Source organism: Pan paniscus, chromosome 3, assembly GCF_029289425.2.
Source record: "Pan paniscus chromosome 3, NHGRI_mPanPan1-v2.0_pri, whole genome shotgun sequence".
Lineage (NCBI taxonomy): Eukaryota > Metazoa > Chordata > Mammalia > Primates > Hominidae > Pan > Pan paniscus.
The window spans coordinates 21,940,518-21,964,701 of NC_073252.2; the positions used below are offsets into that span (position 1 = coordinate 21,940,518).

The 24,184-nt window shown below is 36.2% G+C and overlaps 1 protein-coding gene across 4 annotated transcripts in view; it reads right to left on the reverse strand.

The window, feature by feature from the left end:
- The window catches only part of KCNIP4 (potassium voltage-gated channel interacting protein 4), a 1,223,194-nt gene that overhangs the window by 962,762 nt on the left and 236,248 nt on the right, over positions 1-24,184 (reverse strand). Inside the window, exon 1 of one of the 4 annotated variants that reach the window (XM_063603742.1) lies at positions 8,338-8,732. The exons of the other annotated variants lie outside the window; for them this stretch is intronic. Within the exon in view, the coding sequence (XP_063459812.1) occupies positions 8,338-8,425 (88 nt within the window). The 5' untranslated portion in view covers positions 8,426-8,732. Of the gene's footprint in view, positions 1-8,337; positions 8,733-24,184 lie in introns of those variants that run through there. 4 annotated transcript variants of the gene reach the window in all.

The following is a 24,184-nucleotide window of genomic DNA, read 5'->3' on the forward strand; positions in this document are numbered from 1 at the left end:
TGCTTCATATTTATTTGCTGTAATGGCAGGTTGACACAGGGCAATTGGGAATCATGAAGAAATAGTTCAGCAGAACCACGAGACTCAGCTCTTAACAAGCACTTAATAAATGTTGGTTGAATGAATAAATGGCTATTATAGTTATTGAAAACTAATACAATTAAAGGCAAGTGAGTTTAAAAATCGCAGTCATTTATATAGGTAGCTTTCTATTTATTCCTAATTACCAGGAAGCATAATAATGATTAGGTATTTCAATTATTTTTAGTGAAAATTTAATTTGAATAAAACTAATAGAACATCCTATAGATAACAGATCAGTAATAGCGACAAATTTGTTAAATGTGTGCCAGCAACAGAAATAGTTGTACAAAGATCCCCATTTTACAGATGCGATGACCCAGCTTAAAGGGGTCATCTAATTGGTCTTCCCAATTGTGGGGTTAGGAATAAAAGCTGGAATTCCAACACAGCTCTATGCTGTGCTGTTGCCTCTCAGAAAGATGGCTGGGGGTTGAGCAGAGAGAATAGCTCTCCTGGAACACATTTTCAGAATATAAACTTTTTCAGTTATGATGTAATATATTTATATTATTGTCATTAAGACTATGATGAAAAGACATTAGAGGAAGCAAAACAAAGCCTGATAGTTCAGATATGAGATAAGTAAAGAAGGGTGTCAAATGACGAAATGCTTTTTATGATGATATATATAACGATGAAATGCTCCCTTATGCCAAACCTTGGCACAGTACTTCTATGCCCACCCTGGCCACTGATTCAGTCCTACTCTCATATTTGTTCTTCCTGAAGTTGGAAAATAATGATTCATTGGCCATCCTCAGACATTATTACATGTTGATCTACTGCAGGGTTTTATTCACCCTCCTTTAAAAACATAAAGTGAACATTAGCCCCAAATAAAGAACACCTTGAGACATCCTGATGTCACTGCTATATCTCTATTAGGAAGGAGAAATAAATAACGTTAAGCATAGAGCCATATTTTGTAGGGACTTGCTAAAAACTGATTTGTTGGCAAAACTAGTTTATATTGCAAATATATAATATATGTATATATATACATATATTATATATATATTTTATATAATATATATGTATATATATACATATATTATATATATATTTTATATAATATATATGTATATATACATATATTATATATATACATATATTATATATATATTTTATATAATATATATGTATATATAATATATTATATATATTTATATAATATATATATATACACACACGCATACGTAAATATACACATCAACGATGATCTCTGTCATGGTCAGTTGGACTTTTCTTCCACAGTTAAGGGAAGCTCCTCAGATCTTACCTTCCCAAGCCCACAAATGTATCCCAACACTGGAAAAACAGTGTTGGAAAGAAAATAAACTTCATCCAAGAAAAGCTGTTGATATGGTTTGGATGTTTTGTCCCCTCCAAATCTCATGTTGAAATGTGATCCCAGTGTTGGAGGTGGTGGCTAGTGGGAGTTGTTTGGATCATGGGGCTAGATCCCTCATGAATGGCTTGGTGCCCTCCCCAATGTAATGAGTTACTGACAGATCTGATTGTTAAAAAGAATCTGGGACCTCCTCTCCTCTTGCTTCCTGTCTTGCCATGTGACACATCTGCTCGCCTTTCACTTTCCACCATGATTGTAAGCTTCCTGAGGCCTCACCAGAAGCCAAGAAGATACTGGTGCAATACTTGTACAGCCTGCAGAACCGTACGCCAAGTAAATATTTTTTCTTTATAAATTACCCAGCCTCAGGTATTCCTTTACAGCAATGCAAAACAGAGTAACACAGCCATCAATGTGCCCAACAAACACAAACCATAGCCGTATCTCACTGAGTTGTAATAATATCTTCCCATAATAACAAACATCACATTATTTTCAAATATCATTTAATTTAGCTGATTATAATGACATTCTCTCAGAATACAGAGTCAATTTGTTTGAATGTATAGGTTTACTTTACTTCTGGAATGTAAAAAAACATACAGAGAAACATTTGAGAGAAGTTTTACTGTCAAAGTAAAAGATAAACAATGATAGCAAACGATGTGGTAGAATGATAGGAACCTCTGCATGACCAAGAGATATGATTAGCTTGCTCATGCCACTTTCAATATCTTTTGAGGGGAAGCAACATGACCACTGCGAGTAATTTTAAATAAAAAAGCCCAGTCAGTGGTAATACCAGTGGTGAGTGAATATAAAATAATCAATACTGCTATGAACATATTTCTCCTGCTTGGAGTAGCTTTCCTGCAGGTTCCTAGGATGGGGTCAGACAATGGAAGCAGTAGCAGAAACTCTGAAAGTAGGAGGAAAATGAGACCAGCATTTTTTTCTTCCCTGAGCTTTCTTCCTAACAGGCCTCTGTGGGTAGGCTATATTCCTGTACTCAAGGCCACCACTCTGTCTGGAAGCTTTCTAGACACAGGTTTCCTCTCCAGGCTCTGGAAATGGTTCCTATCTCTTGCCTCTTCAATAGTTTACTGTTACCAGCTGGAGCATACACATTACCCCTTATTGCTCCAATATAGAGTCACTTTATCAAATTCTTTCCTGGAGTGTAAGATCTCATTCCTGCCAGAAACAGAACTGATACAGATCACAATCGATGTATAATACCCTCAGTAGTCTTTGTCTTGTATTGTGAAACTTAAACATTTCTTTAAGTACTTAAACGAGGCACTGATGTGTAAGTGCTGAAGTTTCTGGTAAGAAAGCTCTAATTACCTTTAGCAAGAGGGGCAAATGCAGCTCTTTTTTTTTTTTTTTTCGTGAGACAGAGTCTCACCCTGTTGCCCAGGCTGGAGTGCAATGGCGCGATCTTGGCCACTGCAACCTCCGCTTCCAGAATTCAAGCGATTCTCCTGCTTCAGCCTCCTGAGCAGCTGGGACTACAGGCACCCGCCACCATGCGCAGCTAACTTTTTGTATCTTTAGTAGAGACGGGGTTTCACCACATTGGTCAGGCTAGCCTCAAACTCCTGACCTGGTGATCCACCCACCTCAGCCTCCCAAAGTGCCGGGATTACAGGCGTGATCCACCGCACCAGGCCAAATGCAACTCTTTCTATGAACATGAGCTCCTCCCTTTAGACCTGGTGCAACAGGTTGATTAATTTAGCCAACCAGTCAACAAGTGAGTTTTAAGAGTTTACCATGTCTAAGACTGTGAGATCAGACCACTTACTACTTTAAAGTTATGACAATGATAAAAACAGTCTTCTTTGGGAAAGAGGCTTTAACCCTGCAAGCTTACCTACTATGCTAATTATAGGAAAAAGAACATAATTTGCAATGTAATAAAACATTAACATGCAAATTTCTTTCTGAAATTAAAGAAGGCAACCAGTAGTCTGTATATATAAGTGTTTTGTTTGTTTAAATCAGAGATCATGTAATCAGATTTGGCAGAAATGGCAGATTATAAGAAGATTAAGCAAGACCATGAATTCCCCACAAACGTCCCTTTAATCCTGATTATAAAGTTAAACAGGACAAAATAATTATCCTGATAAAGTTGAAAATGTAAACTCTGTTGGGAAAAGTAACACAGTTCCATAAATTCATTGGCAGTCAAGTGTAAACATCATTTTTCTTTGCTTTCTTTTAGCTTCAGAATAGGTTTCAATGGAAGAAAGAGCAAAAGAAAACAGTGTAACATGGTGGTATTTTATATGCATTTGAATAATAAAAATTTTACATGATGCTTTAAGAAATATAATCTTGTTTTATCAGCAAAATTTGAAAGAATAGATTAAAAAGTTGAAAAAAAATAAATCAGCAATAGCATAATTTCAGAGCATGCGGGCCAAGAGAACATAAACTGTGTATTTGATTGCCACATGTCAGGGCCACTTGAACTGGGAAATAGAAAATCCTGTCTTTTTTTTTTTTTTTTTTTTTTTTGCCAAGATTCAACTTGAATTTTGCTAGTGTTTATTTATGTGAGGTCTTTAGGGGTACTTCCTTTGTGTGAGATGTGTCTGCCCTATGTGTAAATGTGGCTGGGCTGGGGGATGAGAGAGTACATAGGAGAGAGAGGTTGGAAATATGATTCTGTGTTCTATCATCTCCAGGGAGAAAGAAGAGAACAGAAAATGGAAGGGCACACAGCCAGAAACAAACTTTGTTCAAGTCTCCAATTTTGCTTAGGATCACCTCTTACCTTCTCTTCAGACTTCAAAAATGTAGTATAAAAAATATTTAAAATATTTAAGGCTGGGCACGGTGGCTCATGCCTATAATCCCAGCACTTTGGGAGGCTGAGGTGGGTGGATCACTTGAGGTCAGGAGTTCAAGACCAGCCTGGCCAACATGGCGAAACCTCGTCTCTAGTAAAAATACAAAAATTAGCAGAGCTTGGTGGCGAGCGCCTGTAATCCCAGCTACTCGGGAGGCTGAGGCAGAGAGAATTGATTAAAACCCAGGAGGTGGAGGTTGCAGTGAGCTGAGATCGCACCACTGCACTCCAGCCTGGGTGATAGAACAAGACTCCGTCTCAAAAAAAAAAAAAAAAAAAAAAAGTCTTTATATGACTAGCCTGTGGTGGCTTGACCCACAATAACTTCAGTGATGTCAATTTTAAGGCTGGAAACCACTCAAAGAAAACTTGTGAAACAAATGGACAAATGTGCATCATCTCTCCCTCTCATCCGTTAATCTAAAGCTCTCTACTTGATGGAATGATGAATTCTTACCTCCTGCTTTTAATAATATAATTTCACAAAATTTGAAATACTTTAACACACTAGTTAAACAATTCAGTGTTTCACAGAATTTTTGGGTTTAAATTGCTTTTGCTTCCCTTAGGTGGAGAATTGAACTTGGACATGCCTATAACTTTCAGACCTGAAGCCTGAAACAGAGCTCCAGGCAATATTCACCTCACACGTATATTTGGGGAATTCTTGATAATGGAAAAATGTGTTCAGGTCTTGATTTTTCAAGAAAACAATGTACAGAATATTGAAAAATGTCAAAACAACCTTCAAATAAGTACCCTAAAACATGACAATATTAAATTTCACACATAAAGAAGAAACAGTTCAAAACATGATATCTGCAATAACATTCATCCTTCTCAATGGGGCAGCATTCATATGATAGGGTGTTGTATGGGTTCCTATCATATACAAATAGAAGTGTCGTATTCTTGGAGCAATCCTAAGACCTATCTCCATTTATTTAGGTGTACAAGAATATATTGGGTAGCATGAGCCCCATCTAGAATTGAATATGATATGGTACATCAAGAGGCAGATCTCAAACTGAGAAGAAAATAGGAAAATTGATCCTACAGTGAACTGAGGCCATTAACTTGTAATATTTGCATATGGATTTCTGTGATTTGCTATACATAACAAATAAACTTTTAAAAAGCATATGTTTTTATGATAAATACAGACATTATATATGTTTGTAAAATACACTCTTTGAGAAGTGATTTGCCATGATAAAAAATATGTAGGAAGTTTCAGGGAAAATAGATGTATCTTATTTTAGCTGGACAAATCTTTACTTTTGAATCTGTACTCTCTAAAAAAATTATTTTAGAAATCAAATTAAATTTTTAATTTGTAAGCAATCCTAGACACTGCCAAAACTTACATGAAAAGCTCTCACAAAAGGAAATTGCTTTTCTGTAACTTGTGATAACACTAATAAGACAAATTGAAGGAAAGTTTGTATCCACAAAAATTTCTTTGCACTTCCAATATTCTATGTTTGTATAAATGGCCCATTGTGGTATCAAATGAGAAGCAGCTGCCAAAAATAAAATTATATATTTCGGAATTAACTTGTTTTCAAATGTAAAACAAAATCACCGTTTCCTCAGATAACACGATTGAACAAAAAAAAAAATAAAAATAAAAAATAAAGAGCTTTTTGGTAAAAAGAAAAAAAATCACCCAAGACATGTTCGCGTTGTTTTAAATTTTTGATAACTACAAAGATACATGCTGATTGCTCAGGATACAATTAGCAGCTGCCTGCATATCCAGCCTTAAAGGAAATTTTTTAAGCTAGTTCAACTCTGTTTCCTACTTCTTCATTAATTACTAGCTAAGGGACTTGAAAGTGTCCTAATGAATTTTACATTAGACTCTGTAATATGAATGGTGTATATTATCACAGCATCTAGTAAATGCATAAATTGGCTTTTCCAAGTCGCATTTTGAGTAGTTGTAAAGATTCTGGCTGGATATCACAAAATTTAGTATTAGAGACTGAGCCGAAAAGAATTTTTACAAGAAACAGGTTGCTGTAATCACATTTCTCAGGTCATAAATCTATGTTACTACTTTATGATAATCTGTCGGTCCTTGTTCTCAAAGTTCAAAGATGCTGTGCTTCTTCTTTTTTTTTTTTCTCCTGTGGTTCAAAAAGAAGAAAGCAATCCCACTTACAGTGATTTCCAAATACGCATTGAATGAAGCTTAAAATATTACTGCTATACTAGCTTTCCATAATTTCCATATTATAAAGTACCATCCAGTGATAAAGTACCAACCACAGTGTTTTGGATTTAATACTTATGGTTTACAGTTTCCCAACCGCTTACCATTTTCATAAAATTCTTTGAAATCAAAAGTTTAAGGAAACTATTCAACAAACAGAATGAGCTAGACAGGCAGAAAACTGCATCTAAATCCAGTCAGAAACAGACAGAACCTTAGGATTGCCCTATCAGAGAGGAAAGGACAGACAACCATGGAAACCTCATGGAAAGCTTTCTTTTATAAAATATTTCTCTAATTTCATAGCAAGGTAAAAGATCACCTCTTGCTCATTTTCAAATGTGACATGATACCATAAATGGCACATCATCCTTACTTGAATGTTTAAAGCTAATATGCAGGTAATGTCAAAGTCATAGTGATGGGACTAAACATTTGTAATCTAAAGGTGAAGACTGCGCGAGAAACACCACAGAGCTCCGAGTTGGCAAAAGTCAGATACAGACTCTCAATGATTATTCCTTAAAGAATATCCAAAGTCACCACAATTCACATTACCTAAAGATTAAAATGCAGATATTAACAGGAAATTAACATTAGGATATTAACAATCCTCTTAATATCTATTAATATTTGATGATGCTCTCTAAAATCATTTGATTGTCAGTTACTCTCTTAAAATGGTTTTCCCTTATTACACTAACATAATTGTATATGCAGTTTAGTTAATTATCGCCAAGACTTTACTTTCTTAGGTAAAATGTTGCTCAAATTCATCTCTCAGCTTTATATCAGCACAAGATCACCTCTTGCTCATTGTCAAATGTGACACGATATCATAAATGGCACATCATCCTTACATCATCCTTACTTACAGTGTGTGAGTTTCTTTACTCTTTTTTTCTCTTTATTTAGATTAAAGAAAACAAATATAGGTCAGTATTTGAAAAATAAAGCTCACAACAGTTCTTTATGACCAGAATCAAAGTGTGTGTCCTATTAACCAAGATTCATCTCTCAGAAGTTTGATGATCTGTTAAAAAATATATATATTATCAGTGTCAAGTATTTTAGTCCCACCTGTCACTAACTTAATGACAGCATTGCCTAGGAATTTCATGAGCAAAAAAACTGTTGATTTAGCCTCATAATTTTGGAACATATTAAAAATATTTTCTTGCTATCAACACTTAGATTTAAATAGAATTTCTATTTCAATCGTGCAAATTTTTAAACATTGAAATCCACTGCAATGAAACAAATATCAAACCTCACATGGACATTTTACTCTTCAGCTGTTTTCATATTTTGCTCATATTTTGCAAGGAACCCAGAGATCCAAAAGAAATATCCTTAACTCTTTCCCGGCCAAGCCCTATGATCAAACACACGGGAAATAATCTATGGATTACAATAATCAAACAGTTCTAGAGAATTTCTAAATATCTGCAAGAAGAAAATCTGTGTGCTTTTCAAGTAAACTGCAGCAATCAGGAAAGAAGAGAAAAACCCCTTGCACAATCATGTATTTAAAAAAAAAATCTTTCTACTCTGCAGATACTGTTTCCTGAAATTTACCAAGAACACTGCCTTGAAGAGATAAAAAAATACATCCATAGAATTCAGTTCTACCCCCAAAAGAGCTGCACTGCACACATTTTTAGAAACATAAATCTCAGCCAATACAGTTGCATTTTATTGACAACATTAAAAATAATCACAACAAAGAAATAGTGAGCCTTTCCTATTCCATTTCAACTTCATTACCATGCTCTACTAGCCTCTACTAAAAAAAAAAAAAAAAAAAAAAAAAAAAGTCATTACCTGTATGAAGAGAACCTGTTAATAGTCTGAGAAGGTACTGGGCAAATTTCAGTATTTCACGTTTACACCGCTTTCTACAGCCACTCATCTTAAGCAACAAGGTATTCCTCTGAGGAGAGCCAGAAGTCTTTGCCAATAATAATAATAAAAAAAGAGAGTCTCTGAGGAGAAACTTCTGTCTCAGTTTATGCACAGGCTGCCTTACAACTCCTGTGGAATTAGCTGTTAGCGCCTCAATCAGAAATTCCTTTAAAATGCTAGAGAAGCCAGATACAGCTACAACAGTAACAGGGAGTTGAGAAAACACGGCTTCTCAGTGTGGTGACCAAGTTCTTCTGTGGCAACAGACAGGCTGCCGGTTCACACTTGTAGTAACCCAGCTCTGGTTCGGCTCGGCATCCCCTCTCCAGAAGCAGTTGCAACCTCACAGACCATTCAGAGGGAGGCGGGGCCTGCGATGCCAGCTCATCAGTGAATCAGCATGTAAGCAGGTGAGAAGACAGATGACAGGTCACTGGGTCTGAAACCCTTCGGATACCAATAAAGGGAACCTGCGAGTGCACTCCAGCCTGCTGGGGAGGAATCTCAGGGCCCGAGGCTGTACAAAATGAATGATTCCCAAAAAAAGGAGGTGGGGAGAGGGAAGCATGCTGCTCAAGGTCAGACATCAGACAACTCCCTGACACAGTGTTAATCAGATTCAGGAAGGCTACATGGGGGAAAGGCTCATTTGAGAAGCTGACCCTGATTCTAAACAGACTTGATGATTTACCACCAAATAGGGACAATGCTATTTTGTCAGGGATAAATGTATTCTTCTTCATGGGCTTAGAGGTAGAAAACAAGCTGTTTCTTAAAACTGGCTACATTTTCTGCACAGCGCGGGCTCAGGTATTTGGAAATTAGGATACATAATTGTCTCCTTTAAAACACAGTAGCCTAGAAACCAGAAATCTTAAGCCCTTTACATTTTGCCTCCAGGCAACAGAGCTCCAAAACTAATCTGCTGCGTTGTCCTTAGAGAAAGAAGTGCCTCAGTTTCTTCATATTTCAAAAAGGCAAACACAACCATCTCCCTACCAATCAACTTTTTTAAAGTTAATAGCCAGAACAATTGCAAGGATTTGCAATTTTCACAAAGTACTTTCCTTTTAAGACATTGGGATAGAGGCAGTTGCTGTGAAAGCCAGAAAACTACAGGCTTGGCTTCTCTGAAAAAGTGGTTTTCCTGAATTCTTAAGTGCCTTAGGCAGTTTTCGGGATTTGTCTACACTCTTAATTTATACTCCTAGAGTTTCTGTTTATTTTTGTTTGTTCTGAATAAACATAAACATTATATCTGTGAGATTTAGCACAGATGGGGCCATATTTTAAATACCTAGACAGGCCTTTTGGCTTCTTTTTCTGACAGTTGCAATAATTCTAGTTGAAACTGATAATTCCCAACAGCACTACAAATGAAATGATGTTCTTCTACACTAAAGAAAGAACTCCTGGACTCATAGACTGAAACACATTGAATGGAAACTCATTCTCTTCTAGAACTCTTCCCCATTCCCACCAGTCTCAGGGTTCTAACCATTCTAACCATTTAAATGGAATAACAAAGCATGCATTCTAGGAATTTTCAGAACTTTAATTGAAATTATTTAAGATATAAATAGACTCATACACAAACATCAGCAACATGCTTTCTGAAGTTCTTTCTCCTACACATTTACCATGAGTGATGGCATCCCTAAGTTTGAAATAGGCAGAAGAAATACACAATTGTAGTTCAACAGTTGGTTTAAGTAGTTGAACACCCCATTTCATTATCTACAAAAGTGGGAATAGAATGCATATTTTATTTACTTGTTGGAGAGTAAAATAAGATAGGGAATGGACAACTTTAAGCACAGCACTTTTATTCATAGATGTAGCAATTATATACTGAACACTTATTATGTTCCAGACATCATTCTATGTGCTGGGAACACAGTGGTAACTGAGAAAGGCAAAGCCTCTGTTCTCATGCAGCTTACACCTAAACAAAGAAAACATCAAGTTATCAAATAATAAATAAGAACATATCCCATATGAGTAAGTGCTGTTGAACCAGGAGAGAACATTAAAACCAGCTGGCAGAATAGAAAGTGAGTAGGTTGAGAGGTCACGAAAGAGGTCTCTAAGAAAAGAAGTTAAGCAGGAGTTTAAATTACAAGAAGGAACTGACCGTGAGATGTTTAGGGTAAAGGGCACCTTGGGTGGAGGAAACAGCTTATGCAAATACGCCAAGCTGGGAATGAGCTTGGCATCCTTAAGGAACAGAGAGAAGGGTGTGGCTGCTGAAACATGCTGAGCCAGGAGAGACTTCTGGGAGACATTTTCATGGATAAAGTCCGGCGCTACAGTATGTGAAGCCTTATAGCTGGGGTAAGGGATTTAGATTTCAGTCTGTTTGCCAGAAAGCCACCTAGGGAATAGGGGACTTGTGTGATCTGCCTGCTATGAAAAGGATGAACTGCCAGGGAGCAAGAGTGGAAGAAGGAACACATGTGAGGGGGCATCACAGTGGTCCAGGTGAGAAACAATGGTGGCATGGCCTGGAGTGGAAATACAGGTAGTCAGTTTCTGGATATAATTGAAAACAGAATCAGTACAATTTGGTACACTGAATAGGGACATGAGGGAAAGAAAAGAATTAAGAATGAATTAGTTTGGGACATGAATAACCGAATGGGTAAATTTAATGAGTTGATGACACAGAAATGCTATGGGATTGCTGGATCGTATGATAATTGAGTTTTTTGAGATACTCCATACTGTATTCTAAAATAGCTGTACTATTATAATTTACATTCCCAACAACAGTATACGCAGGTTCCCTTTTCTCTGCACCCTTAGGATACTTGTTATCTTTTGTCTTTTGGCTAATAGCCATTCTAACAGATATGCAGTGATAGATCATTGTGATTTTAATTTGCATTTACCTGATGATTAGGGATGTTGAATGTTTTTTCAGGAACTTGTGGGTCATTTGTATGTCTTCTTTTGAGAAACACCTGTTCAGGTCCTTTGCACACTTTTTAAAACGCATGATTTGTTTTCTTGCTATTGAGCTATTTGAGTTTCTTACATATTTTGGATATTACCCCTTATCAGATGTATGGTTTGCAAATATTTTCTCCCAATTGTGGGTTATCTTTTCACTGTGTTTTTGTTGTTTTTTGTTTGTTTGTTTTTTGCTGTGCAGAAGCTTTTTAGTTTGCTGCAATTTCATTTCTCTATTTTTGTTTTGTTGTCTGTGCTTTTGGGGTCCTATATGATAAATCATTGTCCATACCAATGTCCTGAAGCTTTTCTCCTATATTTCAGTAGTATCACAGTTCCAGGTTTTACATTTAAGTATTTAATCTATTTTGAGTTAATATTTTTGTATATGATGTGAGATAAAGGTCCAGTTTCATTCTTCTACATATGGTTATCCAGTTTTCCCAACACCTTTTATTGAAGACATTGTCCTTTCCCCATGGTGTGTTTTGGGCACCTTTGTCAAAACTACTTCTGGGGATATTTATAAAAAATTAAATTAGTATGTCAAAAAGATATCTGCATTTCCATGTTCATTTCATCATGATTCACAATAGCCAAGATACAGAAGCAACCAAAGTGTTCATCAACAAATGAATGAATAAAAAAATGTGGTATATATACACATTGGAATAATATTCAGCCTTATACAAATTAGGAAATTCTACCATTTGTGATAATATGGAAGAAACTCAAGGATGTTCCATGCTAAGTCAAATAAGCCAAGCACAGAACAACGAATATTGTATGATCTCACTTATATGTGGAATCTACAAAAGTTGAACTCATAGGAACAAAGAGTAGAATGGTATTTACCAGAGGATGAGAGGGAAGGGCTGATGGAAAAAGTAAAAATGTTGGTCAAAGGTTACAAAGTTTCAGCTAAACGGGAGGAATACATTTTATTGATCAATTGTACAATGCGATGACCACAGCTGCTAATAACGTGTATTTCAAAATTGTGAAAAGAGTAGATTTTAACCATTCTCACCACAGAAAGATAAGTAGGTGAGGTAATCAAATTGTTAATCATCTTAGTTTAATCTTTCTGCAATAACCATATATATCAAAACATCATATTGTACCCCATAAATATATGCCAGGTATTATTTGCCAATTAAAAACTTAAAAATATAAATAAATACAAATTAATACTGTCTGTAGTCTTCTGGGGTTAAGAGAATCAAAAGATCTGCTTTAGATATATTAGAATTTAGATATCTATAATGTACTCAAAAATTAAGATGGATGTTTTAATTCATTTAAAAATACATTTTTGTTGTTGTTTTGTTTTTTTGAGATGGAGTCTCACTCTGTCACCCTGGCTGAGTGTAGGGGCATGATCTTGGCTCACTGCAACCTCTACCTCCTGGGTTCAAGTGATTCTCCTGCCTCAGCCTCCCGAGTAGCTGGCATTACAGGTGCCCGCCACCACACCCAGATAATTTTTCTATTTTTAGTAGAGACAGGGTTTCACCATGTTGGCCAGGCTGGTCTCAAACTCCTGACCTCAGATGATCTGCTTGCGTTGGCCTCCCAAAGTGCTGAGATTACAGGAGTGAGTCACCATGCCCGGCCTACTAAAAATACTTTTTAAAATGAGAGATAAAACTAGAAAACCTACAAATGTCAAAAGGATAATAGATATGTTGTTCAATGCAGGCTGCTACAACAAAATACCATAGTCTGGGTGGCTAAAACAACAGACATTAATTTCTCACAATTCTGGAGACTGAGAAGTCCAAGATCGAGGTGCCAGAATATTCAGATTTTGGTGAGGGCCCTCTTTCTACCTTGGAGAGTGCTGTCTTCTCTCTGCATCCTCACGTGGAGGAGAAAGAGAGAGAGAGGTGGTATCTTCCTCCTCTTATAAGGACACTAATTCTATCCTGAGCACACTATCCTCATGACCTTATCAAAACCCAATGACCTCCAAATGTCACAGCTCCAAATACAATCACATTGAGAGGTTACGACTTTACATATAAATTTGTGAGCAGGAAAAACAAATATTCATTCCGTAAGAGAAGAATACTACAAACAGCCCTACAACATAATTTTCGTGAATTAGATGAAATGGAAAAATTCCTTAAAAAATACAAACTAAAATAATTCACCAAAGATTAAATAGATAATTTGAATAGCTTTATACCTGTTAAGTAAGTAAATTTAATTTACAATTTATAAAATTTTCCATTAAAAAAACCTTCAGACCACATGGTTTCACTGGAGAATTCTATCAAACATGAAAAGAAGAATTAACACTAATTCTTCACAATCTCTTCCAGAAAATAGACAAGAGTTAATACTTCATAATTCATTTTATGAATACAGTATTAGCATGACACAACAACTAGAGAAAGACAATATCACAGAAAAGTAAAGTACAGACAAATATCTCTTAGAAGTATGGACTCCAAATCCTAAACAAAATATTATCAAAGAGAAGTTAGCAATATATAAAAAGAAATATATATTATAGTCAGGTAGAGTTCATTCCAGGGATGCAAGCCTGGTTCAATATTTAAAAAATCAAAGTAGTACATCATATTATCAGGCCCCCCACAAAAAAAATCACATGATTATATTCATTGATGCAAAAAAAAGCCTATGACAAAATTCAACACTCATTCATGATAAAAAAAAAAAAATCCAAGAAATAGGAATAGACAAACTGCTTTACTTTGATAAAGAACATCTACAAAAACCTACTAGTAACATTATGATTAATGGTGAAAGGCTGAATGTTTTCACCCAAAGATAAGGATCAAGACAAAAAAGTGCTTCAACCAATGTTATTCAACATAGTGTTGGAAGTGCTAGCCAGTACAATGAGGTAAGAAAAGAAACTTAAAGGCATACAGATTGTAAAGAAATAAATAAAATCTTTCCATTTGCTGATAAGATGATTTTCTATATACAAAACCCAAAGAATCTATAAAAATTAAAATTTCTCTTTTTTTATTATACTTTAAGTTTTAGGGTGCATGTGCACATGGATGAAGCTGGAAACCATCATTCTCAGCAAACTATCGCAAGGACAAAAAACCAAACACCACATGTTCTCACTCACAGGTGGAAAAATTAAAATTTCTAGTATAAATTAGTGTCTTCAGGAATGTCATAGGATACTAGCTAAGTATTCAATTATACTACTTGAAAAAATCTGTTGTACTAGCAATGAACATATGGGCACTAAAATTTAAAATACAATATCATTTACAATGACTCAAAAAATGAAATACTTTGGTGTGTGTCAAACAAAACATATACAAGACTTGTGTGCTAAAAATTACAAAAACTCTGATAAAAAATAAAAAGATGATTTAAATAAAACATAGTAAAGATGTCAGTTCTTTACTGCAACTGCAAGCAAAATTACAAGACTTTTCGAACATAGACAAGATTTTTCAAAAAATGTATATAGATGTACAAAGGAACTAGAATAGCCAGCACACTTTTGAAAAGTAAGTCTTGAAATCAGGTAGAATGACTTTGAGACTTATATGGCTGCAGTTCTCAAGTTTGTGAGGTATGGTTAGAACAACAGATGAGCACATGGTTCAGTGGTACAGGGTAGAAAATGCAGAAATAGAGCCACACAATTATGCACACCTAATTTTGACAAAGATGCAAGAGCAGCTATTCAGTTGAGGAAAGACAGCCTTTCAACAGTGATGCTGGAGCAAATGGACATCCTTAGGCAAGAACCCAACCTTGGTGAAGATCTCACACCTTGTATAAATACTAGCTCAAAATACATCACAGGCTTAAATGTAAAATGTAAAACTGTTAAAGTTTTAGAAAAAAAAAGAAGAAAATCTTCAGAATCTAGGGCTACGCAGAGTCCTTAGCAATGTTCATTGCTGGTAAAACAGATGTTTTCAATTAGTATATATTCCAAAAACATGAGCCATAAAAGGAAAAATTAATAAATTAGATGGCATCAAAGTTTAATACTTTCACTCATCAGAGACCCTGTCAAGACAATGAAAAGAACATACAGAGTGAAAGTGAAATATGCAAACCACTTATCTGACAAAGGATTTGTATCTAGAGTATATAAAAACTTTGAATATTCAACAATAGAGAAGCACGCAATTCAATTAGAACATGAGCAAAAAACATGGAGAGTCATTTCACCACAAAGGTAAAACAGATGGCAAGTAAGCACATGAAAAGATATTTAATAGCATCAGTAATTATTGAAATGCAGACTAAAACTACAATGAGTTATTACTACACATCTATTAGAATGGCTAACATAAAATCAAAAATGGTGTCAAGACCAAATGTTGGCAAGGACACAGAAAAACCGGATCACTCATACATGGACAGTGAAAATGTAAAATGTTACAGTCACTCTGGAAAACAGTCTGGCGGTGTCTTAAAATTCCAAACATACATCATCTACAAAACCCAGCAATTGTACTCCAGAGCATTTGTCCCAGAGAAATAAAAATTTATTTTCACACAAAAACCTGTACACGGATGCTTATAGCATTTTGACTCATCATAGTCTTAACCTAGAAACAATCTAGATGCCCTTTAATGGGTGAATGGTTAATGAAATTGTATATGTCCAAACCATGTGATACTACACAGCAATAAAAAGGAATGAACTAGTGATAGACACAATTTAGATGGCTCTCAAGGGAATTACACAGAGTGAAAATGCCAGTCTCAAACGATTACATACCACATGATTCCATTCATATAATATTCTCAAAATGACAGAATTATAAAAGTGGAGAACAGATTAGTGGGTGTCAAGGATTAAGCAAAGGGTGGGGGCAGAAAGAAGGGCATTCGCTATAAAAGTGCAACACGGCAGATCCTTGTGGTGATGGAAGTCTTCTGTATCCTTATTGTATCAATGTTGATATCTGAGTTGTGATATTTTATTATAGTTTTGTAAGATGTCACCACTGCAGAAAAATGAGTAAATTGTACACTGCATCTCTCTGTATTATTTGCTTATAATTCCATGCTAATCTACAATTATACCCAAATAAAAATTTAATGAAAAATGTAATAAATAAAATTTAAAAGATACCTTTTGAGCCCCTTCTATGCACTACTGTTTTAGGTGCTGAATATACATGAGTGAATCCAATAGACAAAATTGGTATCTCATGGAGCTTATAATGGGGAACGGGGAAAGAAACAACAGAGCAGGCAAAGGGACACTGAGCATGTCGAATGGAGGGAAGGGATGGCAGGGCATGTAAAGCAAGGTGATACCAAAAGTCCTCAAGAGAAAGTGATGATGTTTGAGTAAAATTTGAAGGTGGTGTAAAAGAGACCCATGTAGATACCTGGAATGTGCACATAGGTGCTTTCTCTGTATATGTAACTTTCTGTAGACCCTGGACAGTCAGCTAATAATCCACAAATCAATCTGTTGAAAAACCTTCTCAAAATCAGCCCTCTGTAGAAGGTTCATTTTTCACATTGAAGCCTAGAGCACCAGCATGATCAATATTTTCTCTAGGGAAAGTAATTACTAATCACCAATTGTGTTGGATGTGTGCAAGGATCCCACTGCCTGTATCTATGTATTGTTGGGGAGTATGCAGGGAAAATAATGTTGTTTAATGCTATCCTTGGGAAAACACAAAACATAATTAGGAAGAGAACTATACAAATATCACAGAGTATCAGAAAACAAAAATGTTCTTTTAATGATCAGCTAATTTGGATTAGATATAACTACCACTAGCAGCAATATCAAGAATCAAGAGTTGCATGTTCAATAATAACAGATGTCTTTAATATTTCAGAGATGTTTGAGCAAAGCCACTGTCATTTACAAAGAAATATAAGTGAACAGCTCATAAGGGCTTAAAGGTTTTCGAGATGAAACCAGTTTTGGCACATGGTAAGAGGACTACTAAAATTCCTAACAGTAAAGTTACAGAAAAATTTAGTTTAAATGTAAACCGGCTCATCATGTGATAAGAACAAAAGGTTCCTTGATGAGTGATGATTCCACAAGCAACTACTGGCCATGTGAAATAAGTTACAGAAGGACAAAGAAGTGTAGGCTCATTTCAAGATATATTTCTCCTAATTGCATTTTGGAGGAAATGTTTTTCAGAGCAGCTCTTTTAGAGAAGGCCAAAGTCCAAATATATGAAATCTTAAATGCACTTAGATGATCCTCATTGCTTCTTAGAATGGAAAAATAAATGTGACTGATTGATTAAGGGAAGAAAGTTGGCTTCTCTTCAAGGAATGAGGAGCGTAGTGATTCCCAAGAAGACTCTTCTCACAATGGAGTTTTCTCTCAAAGACTGCTCCTCTCAAAACATCGTGGTGTGTTCTGTGTATCTCAGTGGGAACAGACATTGTTATGCCTTTCAAATTGTCACAAGTTGCAAAATTAAACATGTGCAGCACAAAAATAGCACACCATGGGGCTGCAAAGAGAAGCAGAGCAGAGCCTCGCGGCAAAGTCACAGGTTTTGAAAGTGGGTCTTGATAAAATATCAGACTTGCTACTGTCCATTAGAGAAGAACTCCCCAGTGCCAGGTCCATTATTATTCCAGAAGCTGTTCCCCTACTTCACTGAGTAAAGAGCCTGCCATGACACTACCAATGTTTGCATCAACTTTGGTTATAGCTCTGTGAATACAAAGCAAGTCAAAATCAACCCTACTGGCATAAGAAGTCCTCCTTTAGTGTGGCTAGGTCTAAATCGACCACAAACCATACGATAAACATTTTAGGTAATGCCTAAATGATGCCATTGTTGAGGCTTTCTGCCATAGTCTAATGTCACACAATGAAGACTAAATCATTGATAGATATGAGGATTCTGTATCACCTTGGTATTGAGTGTGACAATGTGAACAAATATTTACATGTAAATAGATTCACAGAAGTATCTACTAAATACAAATTATGAGCTTTAAAAAGTAAAACAAAATATCCTGGAGGGCCGAAGAAGGGAAATTTTTTCTAGAAGATGAGATTGAACTATTCTTTGTTTGGTTGTATTTTTAAGGAGAGCCACTGTTTGTTATTCATGAGTGTTCAGAGGTAAGGAAAAGTGTTTATGACATATGTGTAGATTTTGGACAAATAGTCCATTGGAAATGTGCACCAGGTAGAGCTAAGGCTCCATTGATGAGACCCCACCCTCTTAAAACTCTGTCTGAAGTCCTCATTGTTGTTGTTACAGGAGATGGGAGCAGATGTGTTTAGCTGAGGGAGAGCCCTGAGAGTCAGAGACAGATGTTTACATCATACTTTAAAGAAAATAAAAATACACTGGAGAGTCCTGTCCAATGGAGACATGACTGGCATCATGGGCTTGGAATTTGGATTCTGTGTCAGCATCCAGGACTTCAAAAAAGGAAAGGTTGAGGGGTCAGTACGGTTAGGGGAGCTAAGTTTCCAGTCATAGATGTATACCTAGATTATAAGAAAAAAGGATGAGACGTGTCCTCAAGCCCAATATTCCATAAAATTAGGCTGACATTATCCTGAAACACACACATCGCACACACACACACACACACACACACACACACACACGGATAATGTCAGCTAATATACATATACAAAATCAACTTATGAGAAATTCTCTTTTTCCCACTCTTTGGTGGGTCATTTAGAATAAGGAACTGGGGTTCTAATTTCACACTGGAACATAATATCATATTGTTTACCTTTACTCAGATGCATTTTCTCAGCTATTCAACAGTCATGCAGTCTCCTGCCTGACAAAACACATGTAGTTATAGGAAGTATTAAAATACTATCCTACAATTATATAACCATTTTAAAGTGTTAATATATAAACTTTTTTTCTTTATTGAGATCACTGGAGCTCATCCACTTAATTGTATTTACACTCCTACCCATTTTTTCTCAAAGTACAATGTTTGGCCTATTTGCATCAGAACCACCTGGAATGCCTGTTTAAAATGCAGAATTCTTAGGCCCCGCCTCCAATATATAGACAGAATTTCTAAGTATGGGGTGAAGAGTCTTACAGATTTGATATCTCCTGAGTTCTCAAAAACACAGACTTTTGATAATCAAAGCGACATAAGCCAAATACCATCTTGGAATGAGAAGTCAAAGAACAACCAAAGAGCAAGCTGAAGATGACAAAATTATGGCTCTATAAACTCCCAATAACCCACCAGATATTTCTGCCTAAAGCCACCTGCAGACCACTGAGAGGCTGGGATGTGGTCTTGGTAATGCATTCCCAGCCTTCCATTTCAAAACAAATCACAAGTGAGTCAAGGAAGCCTCATTTTCAGTTATATCAAAGGCAATCAATAGGCAGCTTTAAAACAATGAGGTTGCTCATTTGGCTTGAACAGAAGTCATCAAGCGCAAGCAATCCTGTGGTGTCCATTGGAAGCTAATGGATTCACACAGATTCGGTAAACTTTTTACAATATTTTATAGATTAGCCAGTTAACTAATATTTAAAAACAATTAGGCCACATATGTGATTTAAACTTTCGAATTCAGCATGCTATTTTCTCCCCTTCCTTTATTAATTTTTCTGCAGATTAGTATTTTTTAAATTTTATTACATATACTACTAGACTAATATAAATATGAGTAAGCTGACTCTTAACAAAAATACTTGTGTATATTTTTTTAGGGAGAGGCACAGAACTTTCTGTCTCATTCTCTTGTGAGGTGAGACCCCAAAAAAAAAACCAACTGTGAGTCTGGGGTAACTAAGTGAAGGACAACAGCATAATAAAAAAAGAATTAAAAAGAACAATAAATGTCCTGACCTTCCCTTGGCCCCCAGCCAACATATACAGATGATGAGTTGACTCAGTATATATTTATTGAGTTTCTACTTATCAGGTAGAGGTTGAGAGCTGAGTTTCAGATGACGTTAAGATACAAACTGAGTATTTGGAAATGATGATTTACCATTCAGAAGAAAGGTCAATGTTGAAGGTCACATGGTGATATCATTCCTGAAGACATAGCAATTAAAACTGAATATGGATAGAATACCTGAAGGAGACAGAGGTGCCCTACAGGCTGTTGTCACATTGTCTCAGTTATAAATGGCATTGCCCTATTTTTCACTTGAAATTGAACTGTTCTACACTATTTCTTTATCATAAACAGATACTAGTTTTTAAGAAAGAGAAGATGCAAATAATTTTTTTTAAAGTTAAGATCATCAACAAAAAAACAGGTCTAAATATTATTAAAAAATAACGGTGGTATTAAAACAGAAGTATTCTTGATGTGCTCAGTAAAAAAGATTTTGTGACTTATGTAAACACCTAGGAATAGTAGAGGCAATGGTATTACAGAATCACAGAAACATATATACTCAGTGATGTCTTGTCTACACCAGGTTACAATTCTCTTTAGTGTGAGTAATCCCTTTTGTGCTAAAATGTCCAGTGATGCTTTTATAACTAACTACACTAATGCCATAGGCCAAATGCCAAAAGAGAAGCACATATCCTAGTCCAACAGCTAATAATTACTGACATCATATAATGATAACCACCAGAGCTGCCAGCACATGCAACTTTTAGATTAAATTGGATAGGAGGGCACACATTGGCATGCCCTGCTGGAAAACGCAGCAATAGAACAGCAACAAGACATAACTGCTGTCATTCTTCCCAAATTATATATTCTTGTTTTGACTTACATAAGGCAAAATATTAGATGATGTGGAAGACAAATATCTCTTTAGCACTTCATCCTACAAATCTAAATTCAATTTCGACTAGGTAAAGGCAAAGCTTGGCTCAGAAATCCTCTGTGCCTTTTGAATGTCCTTGAGTATTTCCTAAGGATTCATTTCCCAACAGCAGTCTGAGGACGATCACACTCACACACTCCCCTGGAACTTGCTGCCATACACCCTTCTCATCAGAGAAGCGTGATTAAATATCCAGGACCCTGCCATCGTGGTGCATAGCAAAGTAATGCAGGGCTCTGACCTCCTCCAGGAAAATCAGTCAGGGAACAAATGCATGACAACAGGTGGTACTAACTGCGTACTGTAACCGAAAACCACCTAATGCAGTTTTCATGTTACACACTCTCCAATGCTCACTGCAGAAGATGTTGTACTAAAAGCTTTTTTAAATGCATGCTGCAAATTCATATGCAGATCCAGCCACAGCTGACCTTCGGCCCCGTGTGAACTCTGTAGCCAACATGTGCCTGGAAGGGGAGGCAGTGGAATGAGCCCTGGACTGAGTCAGGCTTGTGTCTGGCTCTCTCAAGGACTAAAGTTGGGCAAGCTGCTTCAGGTTTCAATCTCCTGATATGTAAAATGAAGGTATTATATTAAACAACATCTGTTTTATGTTCCAATTCAAAAAAAATCTAGAGATAGAATTCTAAATATCATTAAAATAGCCAAAGAATGCCCTGTAATGTGGATCTACTTTGATTTATTCACCCTTACCCCTATTGATAAACTTTCAGGATGTTTTCAGTTGTACTGCTATTTCAAACACTACTGCAATAACCAGCCCTGTACACATATCCTCACAATATAAAGCTTTATTTTTTCTATAGATTAATTTCATTAATGTAGAGGCACGCCTACTACCTATGGTTAAGTAATAAAGCAAGTTAAGAAGATATGTACATGTGATATGTATGATCCTACTTTTATGAAATACAGCTACAATCTCTATGGGGTAGATTTCGTTTGTATAACATTGCAGACTATTTTCTTGAAGGGAGAGAAAAGATGCTATAAGAAAAAGGAAATGGGCCAGACACAGTGGCTCACATCTGTAATCCCAGCACTTCGGGAGGCTCAGGTGGGCAGATCATGAGGTCAAGAGATTGAGACCATCCTGGCCAACATGGTGAAACTCCATCTCTTCTAAAAATATAAAAATTAGTTGGGCGTGGTGACACGCACGTATAGTCCCAGCTACTCAGGAGGCTGAGGCAGGAGAATCGCTTGAACCCGGGAGGTGGAGGTTGCAGTGAACTGCAGTGAACCAAGATCACGCCACTGCATTCCAGCCTGGTGACAGAGTGAGACTCCGTCTCAAAAAAACAAAAAAAAAAAAGGAAAAGGAAACAGCAACAAAATGGAAGTTATCACAATATAGTGGTAATATTTAGAATATAAAACTAAAATGTGTAAAAATATAAAACATTTTCATATACTGCTTTGAAAAAGAAATACGGATTAATGAAAAACTGATTTCATTAAGAGATAAAATATATAGGCAAATTTTAATTGGATTCCTTCTGTTACTGTTTTTCATATTGTTTTTGCAGAAAAGTAACATGCAGACAAAAAGGGAAATAATGAACCTGTGATGTGCATTTCCCTGAGCAGTTCCAGGACTGTGAAATCCCAATGATATCTACTTATTCTCTATGGGAAAGGCACCAGGATGAGAAATTCTCCTGAACTGTATGAACTAATCTTCACAGGAAACTTTTTAATTAGGTTTTATTATCCTCAAAAAGGATAGGAAAACTGAGGCTGGGAAGGGTTAAGTAACTGGCCTATACTCATTGCAGCATAAGTATCACAGCTTAAATGTGTTCCATTCTTTGCCTGACCCCAAACCTGTGCTCTAAAGCATTGTGGAACATCAAAAGCCTCTCTGCCTTCCCTACAGCCCAAAAATTCTCAATTTTCTACTATGAGAACTATTAAAATTACACTAGATAAACCTCTATTTTAAAACTATTCAAAACAAAACACAACACACTTACTTAGAGCAATAATAATAAATATTACAGAATAATATAATCCTTCCCATTCTAAAATATTTTTAAAGAATATGATAACTTTATATTGGGTTCTAGATACCATACTGTATTTAGGGAATTTACCAAGATAGAGCTGGCTTTATTGTAAGTCAAGCAAAATGAACTGGCGTTCTTGTAAGTCAGGTTCAGTCTACTATTATCAGTTCTGTACAGTGTCTCTTCGTGTGCTAGTGAAACAGGATGGGAGGCGAGGAACCTCCTTCCCATATTTTACTAGCCTGAGAAGTATCTTTTCAATATTTTATAATTTTGCCTTTGGCAAAGGGCTGCTTATCTCCTGGGAATTCAGGCACATTTTGAAGATTTCCCCATAGCCAATGAGCACAGAATGATTATTCTCACAAAAGTTCTTAAGAAATGTCACCTATCTTGTGTCTCCTTCTTTCTAGATAAGCTCTCCCCACACCTTTCTCCTGAGACAGCCTAGAATCTCCCTTTTATATTGCTGCAGAAACACAGACTCATTTCCATACACGTTTACTCCGGCACCTATAGCATAGATCAATGCTATGGACACGTGCTGTTGTGTGAGATTTAAAAGTAAATTTTCCATTCAGAGATTTTTTAAAAAAAAAATCTGGTCATAGCAGCCATTAGTCAACTTAGTCTTCATTGCCCTCCTTTTTATTTCTAAGCATGATTCATTCAGGATATAAGATTGCATGGGCAATCATTCTAGTATTAAACACCTTGGAAAGATGAGGACCATCTTCTTCCTCCCTGTGTCTGCTTCTCTTTCTGTTCCATCTTCTTTCCTTCTCCATTTCTTTCACTCTTTCCTTCCCTGTCCAGGTCCTGTTGAATGCTGACTCAGGCCATCTGTGCTTTCCAGGCCAGCTCTTTCACTTATTGCTCATGATTTTGGCCAAGCCATTTAAAATGTCTAAGCCTCAATTTCCTCATGGGTAAAGGAAGCTAATAAGGTCTACCTAACGGACCCACCCAATAAAATTCTTTTGAGAATTAAGTGGGAAAATGTATATTAAACACATTGGAAACTCTCGT